The 20,243-nt window shown below is 36.8% G+C and overlaps 1 protein-coding gene across 3 annotated transcripts in view; it reads left to right on the forward strand.

Annotated features, from left to right (window-relative positions):
- Positions 1–20,243, forward strand: part of IPO11 (importin 11) — a 229,452-nt gene that overhangs the window by 45,030 nt on the left and 164,179 nt on the right. For all 3 annotated transcript variants that reach the window (XM_033179672.1, XM_033179675.1, XM_033179673.1), the window contains 4 exons: positions 10,150–10,282; positions 13,269–13,327; positions 17,687–17,735; positions 19,951–20,021. In XM_033179672.1, coding sequence (XP_033035563.1) covers positions 10,150–10,282; positions 13,269–13,327; positions 17,687–17,735; positions 19,951–20,021 — 312 coding nt within the window. The remainder of the gene's footprint in view (positions 1–10,149; positions 10,283–13,268; positions 13,328–17,686; positions 17,736–19,950; positions 20,022–20,243) is intronic.

The raw sequence follows: 20,243 nt of genomic DNA on the forward strand, positions 1-20,243 counted from the left end.
CTATAAGACAGAGTTGGACCACGTGTCTAAAACATAATAATAATAGTGTTCCTGCTCAACAACACTTGAATTATTTGGATGATAAGGGTAAAAGAATGCTGTGTGGCAAGGCAAAGTCAAGTTAAAATACTTCAGAAGGTCGTCATGATGAATTATTATATTTTCTAAACAAAGGAGAACTGCATAGCTGCTTTGAGATGGGTTGGTTAGTGTAAGATAGATCACTCACCCTCATAGCAGAGACTTGCAGACTTACTCCTTGTAAACTTAAGACTTCAAGATGTGGTTCTTGGGGAAATTTCCAAATAAATTGAAATTACGAATGCTAAATTTGAGAATGCCAAGGCGCCACTTACATGATGTAGCTCCAGCCTTTAAGATATTTACAGTGCAGTAAAATTATTTAAAATATAAATGCCTTTGTGAGCAAGTCATCAAATAGGTTTAATAGATCTTATTTTCACTTTTGTTTTGTTGATTTTAATTGTACATTAAATGCCGTGTTGATTCTGTTTCTTATCTCTTGCTCTGTGTAATTTTATAGTGGCTTTTTTCCCCCCTGAGGTTTGAGTCTTGCTCTTTCGCCCAGGTTGGAATGCAGTGGTGCGATCTCAGCTCACTGCAACTTCTGCCTCCCAGGTTTAAATGGTTGTCCTGCCTCAGCCTCCTGAATATCTGGGATTACAGGCGCATGCCGCTATGCCTGGCTAATTTTTGTACTTTTAGTAGAGACAGGGTTTTGCCATGTTGGCCAGGCTGGTCTCAAACTTCTGACCTCAAATGATCTGCCCACCTTGACCTCCCGAAGTGTTGGGATTTTAGGCATGAGCCACTGTGCCCGGCCTATATTGGCTTTTTAAGTACATTATTTAAAAAGTGACTCTCTTAAAGGGTCATTTGTGCTGTGAACCTGTGTGGGGATTTGAACCTGTGCATGTGTGTGTTTCGGCTTATATTAATACCAAGGTTAAAAAGAACTTTTTGGTGGAAAGTTACTTTAGTGGAAGAGAGCCTCAAGGTGACAGACTTGGTTCAAAAGAACAGAGCTGTGCACTGAACAGAAGAGATTTTGAATATAGCATGGTGCGTGTTCTTCCTGTATTGATTCATAAAGCCTCTTGTCTGAGTCCTAGTTAAGGGCCTGGAATAAGAATGAAAATTCCAAAACTATCCCCCAAATATCTATAAGTTGCTTTTGAAACAGTACTGATTTATACCTTACCCATCTGTCTATTTATCTGACAAATATTTGGATTCTTACTCTATGCAGTCACTTTACGGGATGCCTGAGATACAACTGTGGAAAGATAGGGGCCCACCCAGGGAGGAGAGTAGTTTTACTTTTTTTTGTTCCTCCTGCTTACTGAGTTGATATTTTGGATACATGAGAACAGTGTGTAGGCATTAAGTGGCTGAAGAGAGGCTTAAGGCTGTTGCCAGGATAAGAGACTTAGGGAACTGAAAGATGGGCCACAGCATCCCTCCTGGGCCTGAGCTATATCACTGGCAGGTTTGAAAACAAAATGAAAATTAGATTTTACTTTAAAAAGCATGTAAGTAACAAATACTGTAGGTCTTTAGGAATATCCTTCATTGACAGTGAATAAATAAATATTAGTTGAGGCTGGGCGCGTTTACTCACGCCTGTAATCCCAGCACTTTGGGAGGCCGAGGCAGGCGGATCACAAGGTCAGGGGTTCGAGACCAGCCTGGCTAACATGGTGAAACCCCATCTCTACTAAAAGTACAAAAAATAGCTGGGTGTGGTGACGGGTACCTGTAATCCCAGCTACTTGGGAGGTTGAGGCAGGAGAATTGTTTGAACCTGTGAAGGGGAGGTTGCAGTGAGCCGAGATTGTGCCATTCGTCTCAATAAATAAATCCGTCTAAATAAATAAATAAATAAATAAATATTAGTTGAGAGACATCAGCAGTTTGGCTGGAAATTGTTTTTGAGATAGATCTTGTACCTACCAAAGCTTCTGGCTTGATACATTTTGGTAATTTAATATATATATTTATGTCATAGTTAGGTGGAAGCAAATTTATACTTAAGCCTTTTTTTTTTTTTTTTTTTTTTTTGAGGCTGAGTCTTGCTCTGTTGCCCAGGCTGGAGTGCAGTGGTGCAATCTTGGCTCACTGCAACCTCTGCCTCTCGGGTTCAGGCAATTCTTCTGCCTCAGCCTTCCAAGTAGCTGGGACTACTAGGCGCGCACCACCATGCCCAGCTGATTTTTTTATTTTTAGTAGAAACGGGGTTTTCACCATGTTAGCCAGGCTGGTCACGAACTCCTGACTTTGTGATCTGCCGTCCTCGGCCTCCCAAAGTGCTGGGATTATAGGCGTGAACCACTGTGCCTGGCCGACTTAAGCCTTATTAACAAAAAAAAAACAATTATTACTAAAATAACCTTTTTAGTTATTAAGAATACAGGTGTTTTTAAAATTGAAGATAAATTTTAAAAACATGGAAAAGTAAACAAAAATATTAACTGCCATGTAACTATTACCTAGATCTAATAGTCAACATTTTGCTGTTTTTGCTTTCTCACTTTTTTTGAGCTGTTTTAAAGGAATTTAAATATTTCATTTTTTTACTAAATTCTTCAACATTTATCTATGAAAAGATAGATTTATTTTTTAAGTATTTAACTTTTATCATCCTGAGGAAGTAAAAAGTGATTTAATATCATTTAATACTTTTATCCAGTTTTCTAGATTGTTCTCAAACACATTTTTACAAGTGGCTTGAGCCAGAAAAATGAATGAGGTGCATTTGACATGTCTTTTACAAATCTTTTAATTTTGAATAGTATTGATTTCCTCCCTCTCCCCCTTAAAAAATGCCACTGACTTGTTAAGAAAAAAAAACGAGATCAGTTGTCTTGGATGTCCCACCTTCTACATTTATTGATTGTATACGTTGCTGATTAGGTTCAGGGTAAGCAGAGTTTGGCATCGGTAGCTCATGGGTAATATTTTTTGTCCCAGTATTAGTGATGAATTATTTAATACATGAACTTTGATGTAAAACTTTTTCGGTGCTAACATTTCTTAAGGGAAAATTATGAAGACAATTAGGAGGCTAAAAAAGTTTAAGAATATTTGAAATGCTGAAATACTTAGTGTGTAATGTTTAGCTTTTGATACTTTGGAGTCAAGGCTTTGGGTTTCTCAGTTACAGCCACTAAGCAGTCAGTAGGTGGCACTGTTTCTTCTGGTTTAGAAATAGAAAATGTTAAGTATTTCATGAACTAGTACTTAACATGTTTCATTAAATAGTTTATTTGCATATTGTCTCACTGAATATTCCTTTCCCCCTCCACAGTTTTTAGAATCACATATAGAAAAAAATATTTTTATTTCTCCTACTTGTTTGCTTTATTACTTACTCTTTTCTAGCTGAGCCTTCTATAAGCATGTATCAGTTGGTGTTTTCTGGAGCAGATAGGAGGTTATACAGGGCTTGTGAATATATTAGTTGGCAATGGTTGCTTCCTGTGGTTTCTTCTTTATTCCTGATGTTTCTTCTTTCTTTATCTTTCCCTGCATTTACTGAAGGTAAAGGGCTGAAAAGTGTTAAAGAAAAACTTTTCAAACACTTGTAAAGGATGATAAAACAGACTTTATTCAGATGGTGCTACTGTAGTGGGGTTTTGTGGTAGGGGAGAGAAATTGTGCTCAACTCTGAATACAAGGAAAAGTGAGAATTTATTGCCAAGGAGCAGGGGTGGAAAGGGTGGGCGATTGCAGGAGGGTTGTGGGGGTTGAGAGGATGGAAAATTACTAAAAAGAATCATCAGGGATGAGAGGGGGTTCTTGGCCAAACTGAGCTAATAGGATTCTTGCCGAAAGCAACCTGATTAGATATTGATAATATCAGATGTCAAGGATAGGGGATTTTGGCTAAACCAACATAGCAAGATTTCTTGCTAAAATTGGGTGATGCAAAGAACAGACGTTTTGGAAGTCCAAAAGTAGAAGCCTAGTTAGGACAAAGGTTCAGAAAAGCCTAATTAAAGTTTGGTCAAGGAGAGACTCTTTGTCGAAAGATAGTGCTATTGCTTCTTCATTCCAGCTATTTGTGTCTAGACCTTTTGTAGGCTAGCTAGAAAGTCTTGAATTGGAACTTTAAGAGATGCCTAATGTCCTTAACTGTTAGGTTTTTGTTTTTAAATTTCCATACTATTGTTTTTTTTTTTTTTTTCAAATTTCTGTCTCAAATACTACATGCCTTCATTTAGCAATACCTGCTGTGTGCCAGGCGTCTTATGTGCTTTTCATATCTGTAGTCATTAAAGTACAGGTTAAGTACTTCTTATCTGCAGTGCTTGGGAACAGAAATGTTTCAGATTTTTTTCAGATTTTGTAATATTTGCATTATACTTACGTTGAACATCTCAAATGTGAAAATCTGAAAATGGAAACACTCCAGTGATCATTTCTCTTGAGCATCGTGCTGACACTCAAAGTTAAGGATTTTGAAGCAAATACTTAAGGTTTTCAGATTTGAGATGTTTTACCCTGTAGTTCTCTCATATTAAGTATTACTTTCTTGGGACAGAAAGAGGGAAGAATTAATAGATCAAGATCTAATTTTGCCACTAATATCTATAAATCTTATTTATTTTTGTGAGAAGTAGGAATGAAAATTTCAACATTGAAAGTTGCTTAAGGTGAAATAGAGTGGAATCTTTGACTACCTGAATTACTGAACTTTCTAACACGTATTTTTAGAGTCACATGATAAATAGAAAAGGAGATAATTTTATGGAACAGAATAGAATTTTATTTTAATGACTTTGATTCCACCATGATTAAATACTTCTTTTATTCAATCTTGTGACAGTAAGAACCTTTGGTGTAGTATTCAGAGATGGTATTTTTTGTTCTTTGTTTTGTAGCTGAGTGGGGAAGATTTTATGTTTAATATGTCTACTGTGATTTGCATTGTGTGTATGCAAGTGGTAGAATTCTGCAAAGAGAGATTCTTCTGGTAACAGAAGTCAGGCCTGAAAAAAATAAAACAGTTTTGCCCCTTTGCTACCATTATTAAAAAATACTGTTTTTATTTTTTATAGACAGGGCTTTGTCTCCCAAGCTAGAGTTCAATGGTACACTCATAGCTCACTGCAACCTTGAACTCCTGGGCTCAAGCAATCCTCCTGTCTCGGCCTCCTGAGTAGCTGGTATTACAGGCATGAGCCACTGTGCCCGACCAATACAAAATACTTTTAAAAAATCTGACACAATTTCAAAATATGCTGGTTATGTAGGGTGGCAAATTCTCCCTTAATGTTTTGCTTCTTGAGTCTGTGCCATGTTTTATTTGGCTGACTTTCCCCCCCCCCCCCCCAAGCTTAATCTTACTTTTAATTGAGGAACTAGGGAATAATTACTGTTACCATCCTTTTTTTTTTTTTTTTTTTTTTTTTCAGCGAGTCTGGCATGTAGTGGTAGTGGAAGGTATTGAGAATTAGATAAAAGGTCTATGGCTATTATGGCTAGTGAATGGGACTAGTTCTAATTTACACATGTATGTTACTTATATGTATATGAATATATGTGTATATACAAGAAAAACATTCAATTTATGTTTAGAGACAGTGCCTCACTTTTGTCCTGACTGGAGTGCTGTGTTGTGATCGTGGCTCACTGCAGCCCCGAACTCCTGGGTTCAAATGATCCTCTCACCTCAGCCTTGCAAGTAGCTGAGATTACAGTCATGCACCACCATGTCCAGCTAATTTGTTAAGAAACATTTTGTAGAAACAGAGTCTCACTTTGTTGCCTAGGTGGTTCTTCAACTCCTGACCTCAAGTGATCCTTTTGCCTTAGCCTCCCAAAGTGCTGGGATTACAGTTGTCAGATACTATGCCCAGGGTGTACTTTTGTCAGATACCATGCCCAGGGTGTACTTTTGTCAGATACTATGCCCAGGGCATACTTTTGTCAGATACCATGCCCAGGGTGTACTTTTGTCAGATACCATGCCCAGGGTGTACTTTTGTCAGATACCATGCCCAGGGTGTACTTTTGTCAGATACCATGCCCAGGGTGTACTTTTGTCAGATACCATGCCCAGGGTGTACTTTATATTTTGATATCAAAAGGTTTAAACAGGGCCAAGCATGGTGGCTTATGCCTGTAATCCCAACACTTTGGGAGGCTGAGGCAGGAGGATCATTTGAGCCCAGGAGTTTGAGACCAGGCTGGGCAATATAGTGAGACCCCATCCTACAAAAAGTAAAAATAAATATATAAATTAACCTGGTGTGGTGCACCCCTGTAGTCCCAGCTACTCAGGAGGCTGAGGTGAGGGGATTGCTTGAGCCCAGGAGATTGAGGCTGCAGCGAGCTGTGCTCACACCACTGCACTCTAGCCTAGGCAACAGAGTGAGACTCTTTGTCTCAAAAAAAAAAGTTTAAACAGAACTTAATTATACCAAAAATGCTTATCTCTTTTATACAATGCAGTTAATTGTTAGTTATTGTATTAGGAGACATTAGAGCATAGAAGATAATAATGCAGGTTTTGAGCACCTTCCTTGGATTCAAATCCTGTCTCTTCCTCTTACTGTGTTCTTTATTCTTGGGCAAGTTACTTAACTTTTCTATACCTCACTTAATTTTCTTATTGTAAAAGGAGAGTAAATAATAACTACTTTTAGATTGTGATGATTAAATAAGTTAACACAGGTAAAGTGCTGAGAGTACTGCCTAGTGCATAGTAAGGTTTAATAAATGTCTTATTCTGTAAATGCTGTAAATGTTATTTTATTTACCATTGATGTCATCATTATCTACATAAATACTTGTATACTGATAAACTGATATCCTGAACATAGCTTTTATTTGTGTATGTAGTTTTATTTATTTATTTATTTATTTATTTAATGATGGAGTCTCTTTTATGCAGACTGGAGAGCAATAGTGTGATCTCACCTCACTGCAGCCTCCAACTCCTGGGTTCAAGCATTTCTCCTGCCTCAGCTTCCTGAGTAGCTGGGATTACAGGCACGTGCCACCATGCCCAGCTAATTTTTGTATTTGTAATAGAGATGGGATTTCGCTATGTTGGCCAGACTGGTCTCGAACTCCTGACCTCAGGTGATCCACCCGTCTTGGCTCCCCAAAGTGTTGGAATTACAGGCGTGAGCCACTGCACCTGGCCTATATGGGGTTTTTTTTTTTTTTGAAATGGAGCCTGCTCTGTCGCCAGGCTAGAGTGCAGTGGCAATATCTCTGCTTGCTACAACTTCTGCCTTCCGGATTCTCCTGCCTCATCCTCCCGAGTAGCTGGGACTACAGGTGTGCACCACCACGCCCAACTAATTTTTGTATTCTTAGTAGAGACGGGTTTCACCATGTTGGCCAGGATGGTCTCAGTCTTTTGACCTCATGATCCACCTGCCTCCGCCTCCCAAAGTGCTGGGATTACAGGTACGAGCCACTGTGCCCAGCTGGTTATTTTTTGTTGTTGTTTTGTGTTTTTTTTTTTGAGACAGGGTCTCACTTTGTCACCCAGATTGGAGTGCAGTGGTGTGGTCTCGGCTCACTGCAGCCTCCCTTCCTGGACTCAAGGCATCCTGGCATCCTCCCACTGCAGCCCCTCAAGTAGCTGAAAGTACAGGTGCACCCCACCACGCCAGGTTAATTTTTTTTTATTTTTTATAGAGACCGTGTTTCTCCATGTTGCACAGGCTAGTCTTCTGACACCAAGTGATCACCTGCCTCAGCCTCCCAAAGCACTGAGATTACAGGCCTGAGGCATCGCGCCTGCTCTGAGCTTACCTTCTAAATGAGTTCAAGTGACTTCAGATAATACTGACACAAAAAATTTCAATATAAAGTCCTCTTGAACAATTTTAATATCTATACACAGAAGTTAATGTTAACCGGTAGTTTTAAGGAGATGCAAAGAAAGGCTATAAAATTATTCAAAATGTCATTTTGTGGTAAGTAAGATATCGGTTTAAAGCATAATAGTTTTTTGGTCTTACTTGAAATTTGGGTATGGCACCCTTTGAGTTTTTGTTTTGTTACAAAAAGACACAGTACAAAACAGATCTACAAATTATAGCCAAGGCTATAGATTTCATTTTTGGGAAGTTGAAATATTTGCTACAATAAGAAATTTTACATTAGTTTAAAATTTAATTTTAGGTGTTTTGTAGAATTCTTACCCTTTCTACCTCTAAATCCTTCTGTTTGTATTCTTTCACTTTCTTCTGCCTGACAAAATATTTTAATGATGTATGTGTTGGGAAAGTTTAGGATGTTGTATATTACACAGTAAGTATAATAAAATTTAGGACGATAGATTTTTTTCAATTCTGGATATATATTTCAGTTCTTTATTTTCTGAAAGGACTTACTAAGAAAAATACAAATTCATTTTATGGTTTACTGAAGTTATAAGTAAAGCATACAAGTTTGTTGAAATAAAGCTTTTTCCCACTTTTTAAATATTATTTCCCTTCTATCAGAGTGAATGTTTGCTTCTCTGCTACATTATTACTTCATGGGAAAATGTCACTTTCAAACTCTTTTTATGATACAGCGGTTTGTGTTATAACACTATTGAGAGAATGATCACTAAAGTATTTTGGCTATGATGAAACATTAGGATTCAGCAGTTTGATTTTACTCTATGAAATACTACATGCATACTTGAGAATATGCTAAAGTAGCTTAATAAGTAAGTAGTCATTGTACCTGTTGTGAAGTATACACACAAGACGAGGAAGGGCTAAGGCATCCCTGACTGATTTAGTTTGTAAAGATACAGTGAACCACTTTTAGATTCAGGCAGTTCATTATTTAATTTGGATAGAGAAGGGAAGCACCTACAGGTGCAAGCTTCCTGTGGGCCTTGTCTCATACACCAGAAAGAATGACACAGAAACAATAGGAGATGGATGACTCTAATGTGACTCGTGGGATGCTTAATTGCTGAGAAGCCAGTTCTAGACTGTGTAGCTCAGTAGTTTTATATTCTGCAGTATATTTTAAGGGGAGTAGGACAGAAAGCCTTATACCTCTTCAGAACCTGAGAGGTGGTGAGAAACTGTCTTATGATAGCCTAAAGGAGGAGATAAAGAGGCGAGTAGTAGATGGTCTTATAAGTTTCTTACAAGCCTTCTATCCTCTTGTGTTCTGGGAGGATCACAGGATGTTTTGCCAAGACTCAGATTAGCTGCGGTTCAAGCCTTTGCTAGGCTTGTGTGTTCTGTGTGGATACATGCACAGTTGCTCCGGGGGATATCGTGAAGCTGTTTTAATGGCACAGACCATTAAAAATACTTAATTAAACTAACGTAAATGGAATTTGATTTTTTCATAAAAACATAATTTTAACAGGATTGCAGCTCTGGTTTCTGATGCCTGTTCTATAAATAGCATTTAATTAGTCAACAGGAGATGCTTATGTCTTGAGTAAGAAAAAGTATTCTGAAGTATGCTGATGATAACTAGTCATAAATACTTTTATCTAATTTTAATTTAAAGTAAATAGCCATGTAGACTCAGCTGGATTGCTCTGGGAAGTCCTGGAAAAAATCGAAGATATCACTGGAAGATGTTCTGCCTCAAAGTGTGAGGCAGAACATTCTTAATGTGAGGGTCAGGTTTTTAAATATCAGTACACTTTAGTAAAGCAAGCGAGAAACCATGTGGTTGGTATGTTCCTGGCATTAAATGTGCAAAAGCCGTATGGGTAGAACTGGCAGGACACGGAAGGCTTTCTCCTTTGTATATCTTCATATATTGATTTATCTGACATACTCAGTGACAGTCCATAAATCATTGTTTTAAACTGAGGTTGCAACCTATTAGTGGGGATAAAAAGAATAAAAATAGAATGTATAAGGCTGCAATGCAGGATTTGATGAGGTATTAATATTGTTTTAAGAAACTAGTCTTTTAGGGGTGTGTCTGTGTGTGTTTAGCAGCCAGTGTAAGCTGTATGTGTTACTGTGCTTTGTGGCTAAAAAAGTATGAAACATTGCCACAAATACTCCTTGACTATTTCAGATCTCTCAGAAAATGTGTGCTTAGTTGTAAAACTAAAATATATTACTTTGTAGTTCTAATGTATTACTGAAATCTATAATACACTATGAATAAATTTGTTGGCTTTTTTTGCAGTTAGCTTCTGGAATTTATAATTTTGCCTGCTCTCTGTGGAATCACCACACAGACACGTTCCTGCAACAAGTTTCGTCTGGCAATGAAGCTGTAATTCTGAGTTCACTAGAACGAACTCTGCTATCATTGAAAGGTACTGTTAAACTTGATATGTTCATTTTTGAAATGAGGTACCTCAGAACAGTCGCCAAATAGTTTCTTTAGATGGGTTTTCTGTTCCCAATTTCACTGGAAAAATAAGAGATTAATTTCTCCCTGAAAGATAAAGGCTTATTTATAGTTTTGTGACAGTAGCTCTTCCTCTACCCCTTCTAATTTTTGAAAGCACGTATAGTAAGTTGAGGTGGATAGTTAGATTCACATTATTCACATTATTGTGGCCTCATGGCTCTGAATATATTTCTTTCAAATGCTTCTAGTTTTTGTTTCTACTTTATTTTTCTCATTCTGGACCCCCTACACTTACATTGTCATGCCAACTTTTCCTAAATTTTTTTCTCCAGGCTGGAATGAGCACTGTCTTTCATCCCTCCTTTCCCTGGCAAGGCAAGGCTCCATCTTTCATCTTAGTGCCTCACACTCACTTGGATTTCAGAAGGTGCTTGCTGGGATGCCATCTTGACCTGCATCTTGGTGTATGTTGCTTGCAGGCATTCCCTTAGCATAAATCTCCATCTCACTTTCCTTGAGCTGTTTATCTTGATGAATGTATTCCCAGGTTCCTTTTCTTCTGAACCATACTCATTTGTCTTGTTCTCTTACTGTTCTAGTCCCTCCTCTCTTTCTTCTTTCTGTTCTGGTTGCTAAGACTCTGTTAGTTCTTTTTTTTTTGGAACAGACAGGGTCTTGCTCGCAGCTTGAAGTGCAGTGGCATAATCATAGCTCACTGCAACCTTGAACTCCTGGGCTCAAGTGATCCTCCCACTGCAGCTTCCTGAGTAACTGGGACTACAGGCACATGCCACTCTACCGGGCTGATTTTTACGTCTTTCTGGTCTTGAACTCCTAGCTTCAAGTGATCCTCCTGCCTTGACCTCCCAAAGTGATGGGATTACAGGGATGAGTGCTGTGCCTGACCTAGTTTGTTTTTCTTAGTTTGATCTCAGACAGCATCAGTTTCTCTCTTACTCTAACTCAGTTTGCATTCTTTTTAGTTTTACTTATAAGTTCTTTTATCATACTCATTCTGGTACCTTGGAATCCCATCGGTCTTGGCATTGCCTTAATGCATCACTTACTTTCACTAGACAGTGGATGCACAAATCCCAAACTGTCAGCATATTTTGTGAAACCTGTGAAGAAATGTTTGAATGATTTTAAAGGACTGTTGAAAAATAAAATCCATTGTGGAAGTAGTTATAAAAGTGAGTGGAGATGGTTTTGTCAACATCCTTGAGGAAGAAATTACATACATTGGAGAGAAATGTTTACTCAGAAAGAATCAGAGAAACTGATATAAGGCTGTGTATACAAAACTGTGTGTATAGTAGTATATTTAATGATCAAGAAATTTTCAAGATTTCTTTTGATTATAGGGTTTTTTTACCTTATTGATTTCAAAGCCTAACTCCTGACGAAAAATATGTAGCTTTACTATATCTTTGCCTGCCTTAAGCTTTTTAATACCTCACCATCTAAAGGTCTTAGATTCACATTAACTTTTTAGAGACATCCTGCCTGGAAAATTTTGTTCTGTAACTATATGTTTCTGTCCTGAAATGAAGAAATACTCCAGACTAGAATTTTTGTTTTGTGTAATCTCTATCTGAATTTACACTTAGTGCATTTAGTATCTTTTAGACATGGATACATTCATTATTTCATTCGACAAATCTCTCGGTGCTTGGCACTGGGGAGACAGACTTAATAAAATGATCCCACAAATATATTTAAAGTGACACCTGTGACAGAGGCCTTATGATATTATGATAACTGATAATATGATCAGAAAAAATTTCCCTGAGAAAGTGATCTTTGAGCCGTAATCTTAAAGGATAAGTGGAAGTTAACTAGGTGATGAAGGGAGAAGGAAAGGATCCTCTCAGGTATTATGGCTCAAGGTCTTATGGTGAGGAAGCATACCCAGAATAAGGGACTCAATTTGAATTCTGTTTTCTCCTTATGAAAACGAGGAAAAGTTACTGCATCGTTACGATGCAGCAACTTCTGAGTTGCATATAATTGATGGTTTCAAACTGAAGGTCTTATAAACAGCTACATTCTAAACCTAATTTTAATACATTGCTTTCAACTTACAAACTGAAGGTCTAGTAGACAGCTACATTCTAAAACTAAATTTAATCCATTGCCTGTAGACCTCATAAACACTATTTAAGGTATAATTTTTTAATATTGTAATAGCAGTGCTTATTTACTGAACTTTTAATTTTGTCTTTTACACTGTCACCATCCTTATTGTTGCTAAGTAATTGCTATATTTTACATATACCATGGAATCCATCAATAACCCTATGAAGTAAGATTTGTTAACCACATTTTACAGATGAGGAAACTGAGATCTAGAAATGTTGCCCAAAGTAGTATTACAGCCGTAGACAATAGAGCAAGGATTTAAATCTAGCTCTGCCTTCAAATCTATTATCCTGCTTATCTCTCTGTGTACATTAGTTTGTCATGTTACTCATGAAATGTCACAATTGAGCAGTGTAGTTGATTCCAAATTTGGGAATAGGGTTTAATTTTTATATGCTTTTTTGGAGATAACTGTATTTCCATTAATATACCCTAAAACTGAATGAAGTTTTTTGGTTACCGTTGAGTCATAGCTTAAAGTTTGTGAAACAGAAATAACTTTTCCAATTTCAGTTATTGCAGGTAAGAAGTACTAACAATCATATAAATTACACTAAATTTTGGAATCCAGTTTTAGAAACATGAGTAGTAACAATAAGTCAGAAGAATACTGCATTTGTGAGTCAGAAGAACTAGACTTTAGTTCCATTTTCCCACTAATTTCCCAACCAGATAACCAGGAGTTAACTTTCTAACCCAGATTAACCTCCAAGCTTGATTACGTTTTGTGATTCTGAATCTTTGTTGTGATTGTACTTTCCGTAGGATAAAATACGATTCAAGTAAAGCTTGCTTTTGCTTTTCAGTGCTGCGTAAGTTAACTGTTAATGGATTTGTGGAGCCTCATAAGAATATGGAGGTGATGGTAAGTGATCAAAGAAATTTGCCGTGACTTTGGGAAAGTGGTATTTTCCTGAATGTTTGGAAGAGTGCTCTTTTTATTTGGCATTCAATTAGAAGAGTTTTTATTAAGTGACCATCTAGTTTTTTACCATTCTGACTTTTAGACGTCTGGTCTGTTTTCACTACATCAAAGTGGCTGTTGTGTGAAGGAGAGGAAATAGGCCCAGGATATTTCTCAAGGATACCATGGTACATTGAGAGTGTTAATTTGAATTTAAATTAAAATGAACTCCTGTGAATTTGAATGCCATTATAACATTACCAGGCACATTGTAGATAGTTATTTATATACTTAATATTTTCCTTTGTTTTTGTGTATTTAAAATAAATTTGTTTTTTTCTGTCTGATCATAACAATACATGCTCTTTGCAATCAATTAAAAAATATATGAGAGAAAAACCTTGTCAATAAATTGATCATAAGTTGTGATGTATATTCATTGTCTGTAGATCCATCTTCTTTTTTCTATGCAAAAATATAGTTACCTTTTTTTTTTTTGAGACAGAATTTCGCTCTGTCACCCAGACTGGAGTGCGGTGGCGCAATCTTGGGTCTCTGCAGCCTCTGCCTCTTGAGTTTAAGCAGTTCTCCTGCCTCCCAAATCGCTGGGATTACAGGCATGCGCCACCACGCCCAGCTAATTTTTGTACTTGTAGTAGAGACAGAATTTCACCATTTCTGCCAGGCTGGTCTCGAACTCCTGGCCTCAAGTGATCCGCCCTCTTTGGCCTCCCAAAGTGCTAGGATTACAGGCATGGCTGTGCTTGGCCTAGTTGCATTTTTTTTTTTTTTAATAGATGAAGTGGCATTTTATTATACTTAGATCTGTGTTAGTATTCACAGTAAGTTTAGCTCAGGTAAAACATTGCTTTTTGTAAGTTGCTTTGGGGGTTGCTCAGGAGTTGAGGAAAAAATAAATCTAATTGGGTCTTTAGGTCTCCCCTACTAGATTTGACCAGAGCCATTAAAAAAATAGAATTTTTTGTATATTGATGACATTTGATTGAAGTAATTGTTCTATTGTTAAGAGTTTAAAACCGATTAATATACATCATCATAATATGATGGTTTTTTTTTTTTTTTTTTTTTGAGACGGAGTTTCGCTGTGTCGCCCGCCCAGGCTGGAGTGCAGTGGCGCGATCTCGGCTCACTGCAAGCTCCGCCTCCCGGGTTCCCGCCATTCTCCCGCCTCAGCCTCCGAGTAGCTGGGACTACAGGCGCCCGCCACCTCGCCCAGCTAGTTTTTTGTAATTTTTAGTAGAAACGAGGTTTCACCGTGTTAGCCAGGAGGGTCTCGATCTCCTGACCTCGTGATCCACCCGCCTCGGCCTCCCAAAGTGCTGGGATTACGCGCCCGGCCTAATGGTTATTTCATTTTATGAAAATTGACATGCTTTTTTTTTTAAATTAAAAATTTCAGAAAAAGAAACTAAAAAATCACTTATAATCTTACTCTTCAGAGATACTGCTGAAGTTTATAAATATCCTTGAAGACATTTTATGCATATTATTCTGGATAGACCTTCTCACTCAATTTGATACAAATGGGATAATATTTACTTGTTGTTTCCTTACTTTCATTTTAAAGACAAACTAAGCATATTATAGATAGTTTTCCCTTGTCAGTTGTATTGTTGCTACATGTTATTTTAAAAATGATTGTATGGTACATTCATATGATTAGTGTCAGTAGACTAATTTTTTACAAAAGAGATATTAATATAGGATTCTTATAATGTACTTACACAATTATCTGTTGATGGACATACAGGTTCTCAGTTTCTCATTTTTGATAAAAGATATGGAGTGAACATTTAGGTAACTGTTATGTGGTTTTCTAATCTCTTTAGGATAAATTCCTAGAATTGAAAGTGTTGGGTTAAGCATATGCACCTCCACAGTATTGATACATATTACCAAATTGCTGAAAGATATCAAGTCTCAGTTTAAATCCAGATGCACTTTAATTGCCATACTGCCAAAAAAGATTTTTGAGAAACCAACTTGACAACTCCCTTTCAATTCCCTCACTAGAATGTATAAATTCCATGAAGGCGGGGGTTTTGTTTTATTCTCTCTGACTTGGAGCTTGGAACAGTCTTTTTCATATAGTAAATTCTCAATCGTTATTTGTTTAATGAATAAATCCTTTATGTTAGAAGCAATATGTCAAAAGCCTCAGGAATTATATGCAATATTACTCTCATTATATTAACTAGAATATTATGTTTATCTTTTTTTAAGTGAAAATGAATTGATTTGATTTATATTCCTATGAGTTGAAATAGTGGTTTACTTGGGCTATCACTGATATTTTGTGAGCTTTGGCTTTGCCTTAAGAGTCTTCTGTTTGCATAAATCATATGTCAACCTTTACTAAGTTATAAATGCCTTATTGTAGCATTTAATAATTAAGGTATATCAATCAATTAGAGAATAAAATCTTAACAAATTAAGGACAACGTTTCAAATAATATAAAAATCTTTTTCTTTTTTTTTTTTTTGGAGACAGTCTCACTCTGTTGCCCAGGCTGGAGTGCAATGGCGTGATCTTGGCTCACTGCAACCTCTGCCTCCCAAGGTCAAGCGATTATCCTGCCTCAGCCTCCTGAGTAGATGGGACTATGGGGTGCACCACCACGTCCAGCTAAGTTTTTGTATTTTTAGTAGAGGCAGGGTTTCTCCATGTTGGCCAGGCTGGCCTCGAACTCCTGACCTCAGGTGATCCACCCGCCTCGGCCTCCCAGAGTGCTGGGATTAAAGGCGTGAGCCACCACACCTGGCCTAAAAATCTTAAAAACAACAGAGAGCTTAAAAGATGCTGAAGAAATGATACATGACAGTGGTGAGATTCTGGGCTCTGAAGGCAGGCACATTGATATGAGGGCTTTTAAAATCGGTGGCCTTTATAATTTTTTACTTTCTTTGGGGAATAGGACTATTGGACCCTTTTATAAATTTAAGAGACATGGGATCTCTTAGTGATCTTATTCTTTTATATTGAAACCTTTTGCTGTTTCATTGTTATGTTATTACTTTTTCATTATAAATTATTGTCAACTATGCTTTAAAAACAGAAATAGTATGAAAATGGAAGATGATGCAGTAGTGAAGTTGTCATCCTGAAGTTTTCTTCTTTTAATTGTGTTGCCAATTAAATTAATTTAACACAATTAAATTGTATTAATTGTATTGCGTCCCATTTCTGGAAAGTATAAAGGAAGATTGGAAACATTCATTTTACTCTGCTTTTAGCTTTTATTTAATATAGTTGAGAATTCAGAATTTTACATTTTCTACCTGAAATGACAGAGAGGGAAGGAAATTGACAGAGGAAAAGGTTTACTAGTTTTTGATGAGTCAGTGGACATGTATTCAGAGTCTGAGAGCAGTACTCTCGACTCAAATGTTAACAATGAAATTGTCTAAGTAAAATCTCAGACACTAAGTCTTCAGATAATGGTATCCTAGTTGAATTTTCTCAAACTCAAGAATTGATGAATGAACAATATATTTCTGAGGATAGAGAGGAATTGTAGCATTCTAGAGTTAATTATTTTCCAGGAAAGCCACCATCGTCCAGTATTTCATGACAAAACGAGACCACTTCATTTGCTAATAGAGTGTGTGACATCTTTTATGATGTTTATATGCCAACATTTATTGATACAAAGATGTCTTCTATGTTTAAATTCTTGTTAAAAATTTTAATTTTTTTCACTATTTCTTTTTATTTATTCCTGTTAATTATTCAAAACATATCTTCGCATATGTTTTCAAAAATAATGGTCCGTTAGACCTAGCCAGTATATGTTGATGCCTATCTAATACTAGTATCTGAGGACCAATGTGTCATATACTTGGAGTTAAGAACTGTGGTGTAACAATGTTCCAGGATTCTGGGATAAAGCAGTAAACAGAGCACAGTTCTGGCTCTCAAGGAGCTTATATTCTAATGTAAGGAGCCACATAATAAATGGACAAATGCAATATTTCAAGGGATTTAAAGCCTGTGAAGAAAAATTAAAGCAAAGTAAGGAGAATAGAGAGTGTTTAGTGAAACAGGATGCTTAGAAAGTAATTTTTTATTTGTTGCAAAGTGATTTATGTAACTAAAGGAGATATTGAAGAGGTGAAATACTATAGTTATTTCCTTGTTTGTAATAGTGAATTGTTTTTTGCTTAACTAATTTTAACTTATTTTTCTTCAGCTAACTTTTTAAAGTGATGTAATAGATTTGTTTTAGTATCCCTGAAAAGGGTACAAGGTAAATGTTTATAACAGTAAATTGAGATATTTCAAATAATACTCTTTTCTAGGGTTTTTTACATGGAATATTTGAACGTCTAAAACAGTTTCTGGAATGCAGTAAGTACTTTCATTGCAGTCCTTTTTACTGTAGAATTTTTATTCATTAATAGCTAGGATTAATGAAGGATTAATAGATACTTATTCATTAATAGCTTCTGGTGCGCACTTGTAAATCTGGAGAAAGTGTCTCTTGTCAAATTGCCCCCCTGAGTGAGCACGTGATAGCTGCAGAGATCCTATATGTAGCTAAAATGAGTATTTTGTATCAACTTTCTGAAGTTAAGTTAGAAGCTTACCCTTTGTCTCATGTACAGAATTCCCTCCTTGGACTACAAACCAAGACCTACAGCGGATGCTTGAAACCACAGATAGTACCAAACCCTATGTGTACTATGCTTTTTCGAGCTAATATCCAAAGTGACTACTAAGTGATTAACAGGCGGGTAGGTTATATAGCCGGGGTTTGCTGGACAAAGGGAGGATTCTCATCTGGGGCAGGACAGAGGGGGCCAACTTGAGATTTATCACCATACTCAGAATGCTGCACAATTGGAAACCTAAGAATGGTTTATTTATGGAATTTTCTATTTAATATTTTTGGATTGTGATTGACTGCAGGCACCTGATACTGGGGAAGGCAAAACTAAGAGGAGACTACTGTACTGGTAATGAGTGTAGAGGAATTTGCCTTGTTGCCAGGCTGGTCTCAAACTCCTGGGCTAAAGCGATCCGCCCACCTTCATCTCCCAAAGTGTTGGAATTACAGGTGTGAGCCAGCTTGCCTGACCAGAATAGATTTTTAAAAAAAGATTTCCCTGAGGCCAGACGTGGTGACTCACGCCTGTAACCCCAGCACTTTGGAATGCCGAGGCGAATGGATCGCTTGAGCCCAGGGGTTGGAGACCAGCCTGGGCAGCATGATGAAACCCTGTCTCTACAAAAAATATTAGAAAGTTAGCCAGGCATGGTGGTGTGTGCCTGAAGTCCCAGCTACTCAAGAAGGATTGATTGAGCCTGGGAGGTTGAGGCTGTAGTGAGCAGTGATCTCACCACTACACTTCAAACTGGGTGACAGAACAAACCCCGTCTCAAGAAAAAAAAAAAAATCTATTTTGTGTTCGTTCCCCTTTCTATATTTCTTCTGCGGCTACCCCTTTCCAGGCAGATGTTCACAACAGTCATATGTATAACAAATATTACCTATAGACTATATGCCAAATCCTGTTTAGACTTCTTATAGACTCTTTCGCTTTTAGTATTTGCTGCATATCACTGTGATATAAATTTCCTTAACTGACAGTTTCATTTTGTAAATCCCTTGTTCATTAACCTCCAGTGGCTTATCTTTAGTATCCTTTATTATTCACTGTCCCATGTGAGAGACTATAGCATTTATATTTGTGTTGTATTTTACTGGTGGTCTGTTTGTTATCTTCTTCTTCCATGTGATTGTAAGCACCTTTATTTGGACATACACATGTGTGCACGCACAAATTGTGTGTGTGTGTGTGTGTGTTTGGGGATTTGCTGTCCTGAGAAGATATCTTGGTCTACTCTCTTTTAAGGAGCTACTGATTGTTTTATGTTAGTCAGTTTCAATTTAGTAAAACGTTATTGAGCCTTTTGGCAGACACTGTTCTGGGTACTATGCATGCAAAGATATGCATGCAGGAATGTTCATATTGTGTAAGTTACGTTTTCTAAAAATAGTCATTTTTCTCTGCCATCCTTGTGGGCGTGGCAGAAGGAAGAATACAAACCCTTCCAGGAGAGAATAAGACAAATGAACAAACAGAATATGAAGAGTATTATTAGAGAGCAGAGTAGCTGATGAGCTGGTGGACATTGTTCTGAATGTACAAAAAAAAATCACGCCAGGGAAATTATCAGAATCAATTTGTCAGAAGATACAGGAAAAATGATAATGAGTATGTTACTCCTTGAGTGCTTTATTTTACACATGTGTGTTGTACTTCAGCTGTGACATTTAGCTTTTAAATGTTATCCATGATTCATTGCTAAAACGACTATTCTTTTACTATAAAAATGAGTTCAGTTCATATATTGGGATTAATTTTGTATAATGTGGCACAGAGGGCTACTGTGTCATTCGGTGTAAATCTTGGTATTGCTTTTTAAATAATGAAGTCATAATGCATAATATGCAAAAATAAAACCAGCAATATTATTTTTGTGAAAGTTTTGATGTTGTCTTGGTTGTGAACTTACAGAATATTAACTTCTACTAATATTTGAAATGTATTTTTAACAGGTAGAAGCATAGGTACAGATAATGTGTGTAGAGATAGACTGGAAAAGACCATCATTCTTTTTACTAAAGTGGTAAGTTTTTAAAAAACTTGTTTTCTCAAATATAATACACATTCAAATTTAGAAGGGAAAATGATATTTTTATAACCATTTTCACTTTAGTGTAAGGAAACCTATGTTCTGACTCCTTATAGGAAAGCTAAAAATTGCTTTTATATGTACTTTAGAATACATATAATAATTAAATTATATAACATGTCATAGTGTAAGTCACCTTGATACATAAAAAATCAA

The sequence above is a fragment of the Trachypithecus francoisi genome, unplaced genomic scaffold (genome assembly GCF_009764315.1).
Source record: "Trachypithecus francoisi isolate TF-2019V2 unplaced genomic scaffold, Tfra_2.0 Lachesis_group2, whole genome shotgun sequence".
Taxonomy (NCBI): domain Eukaryota; kingdom Metazoa; phylum Chordata; class Mammalia; order Primates; family Cercopithecidae; genus Trachypithecus; species Trachypithecus francoisi.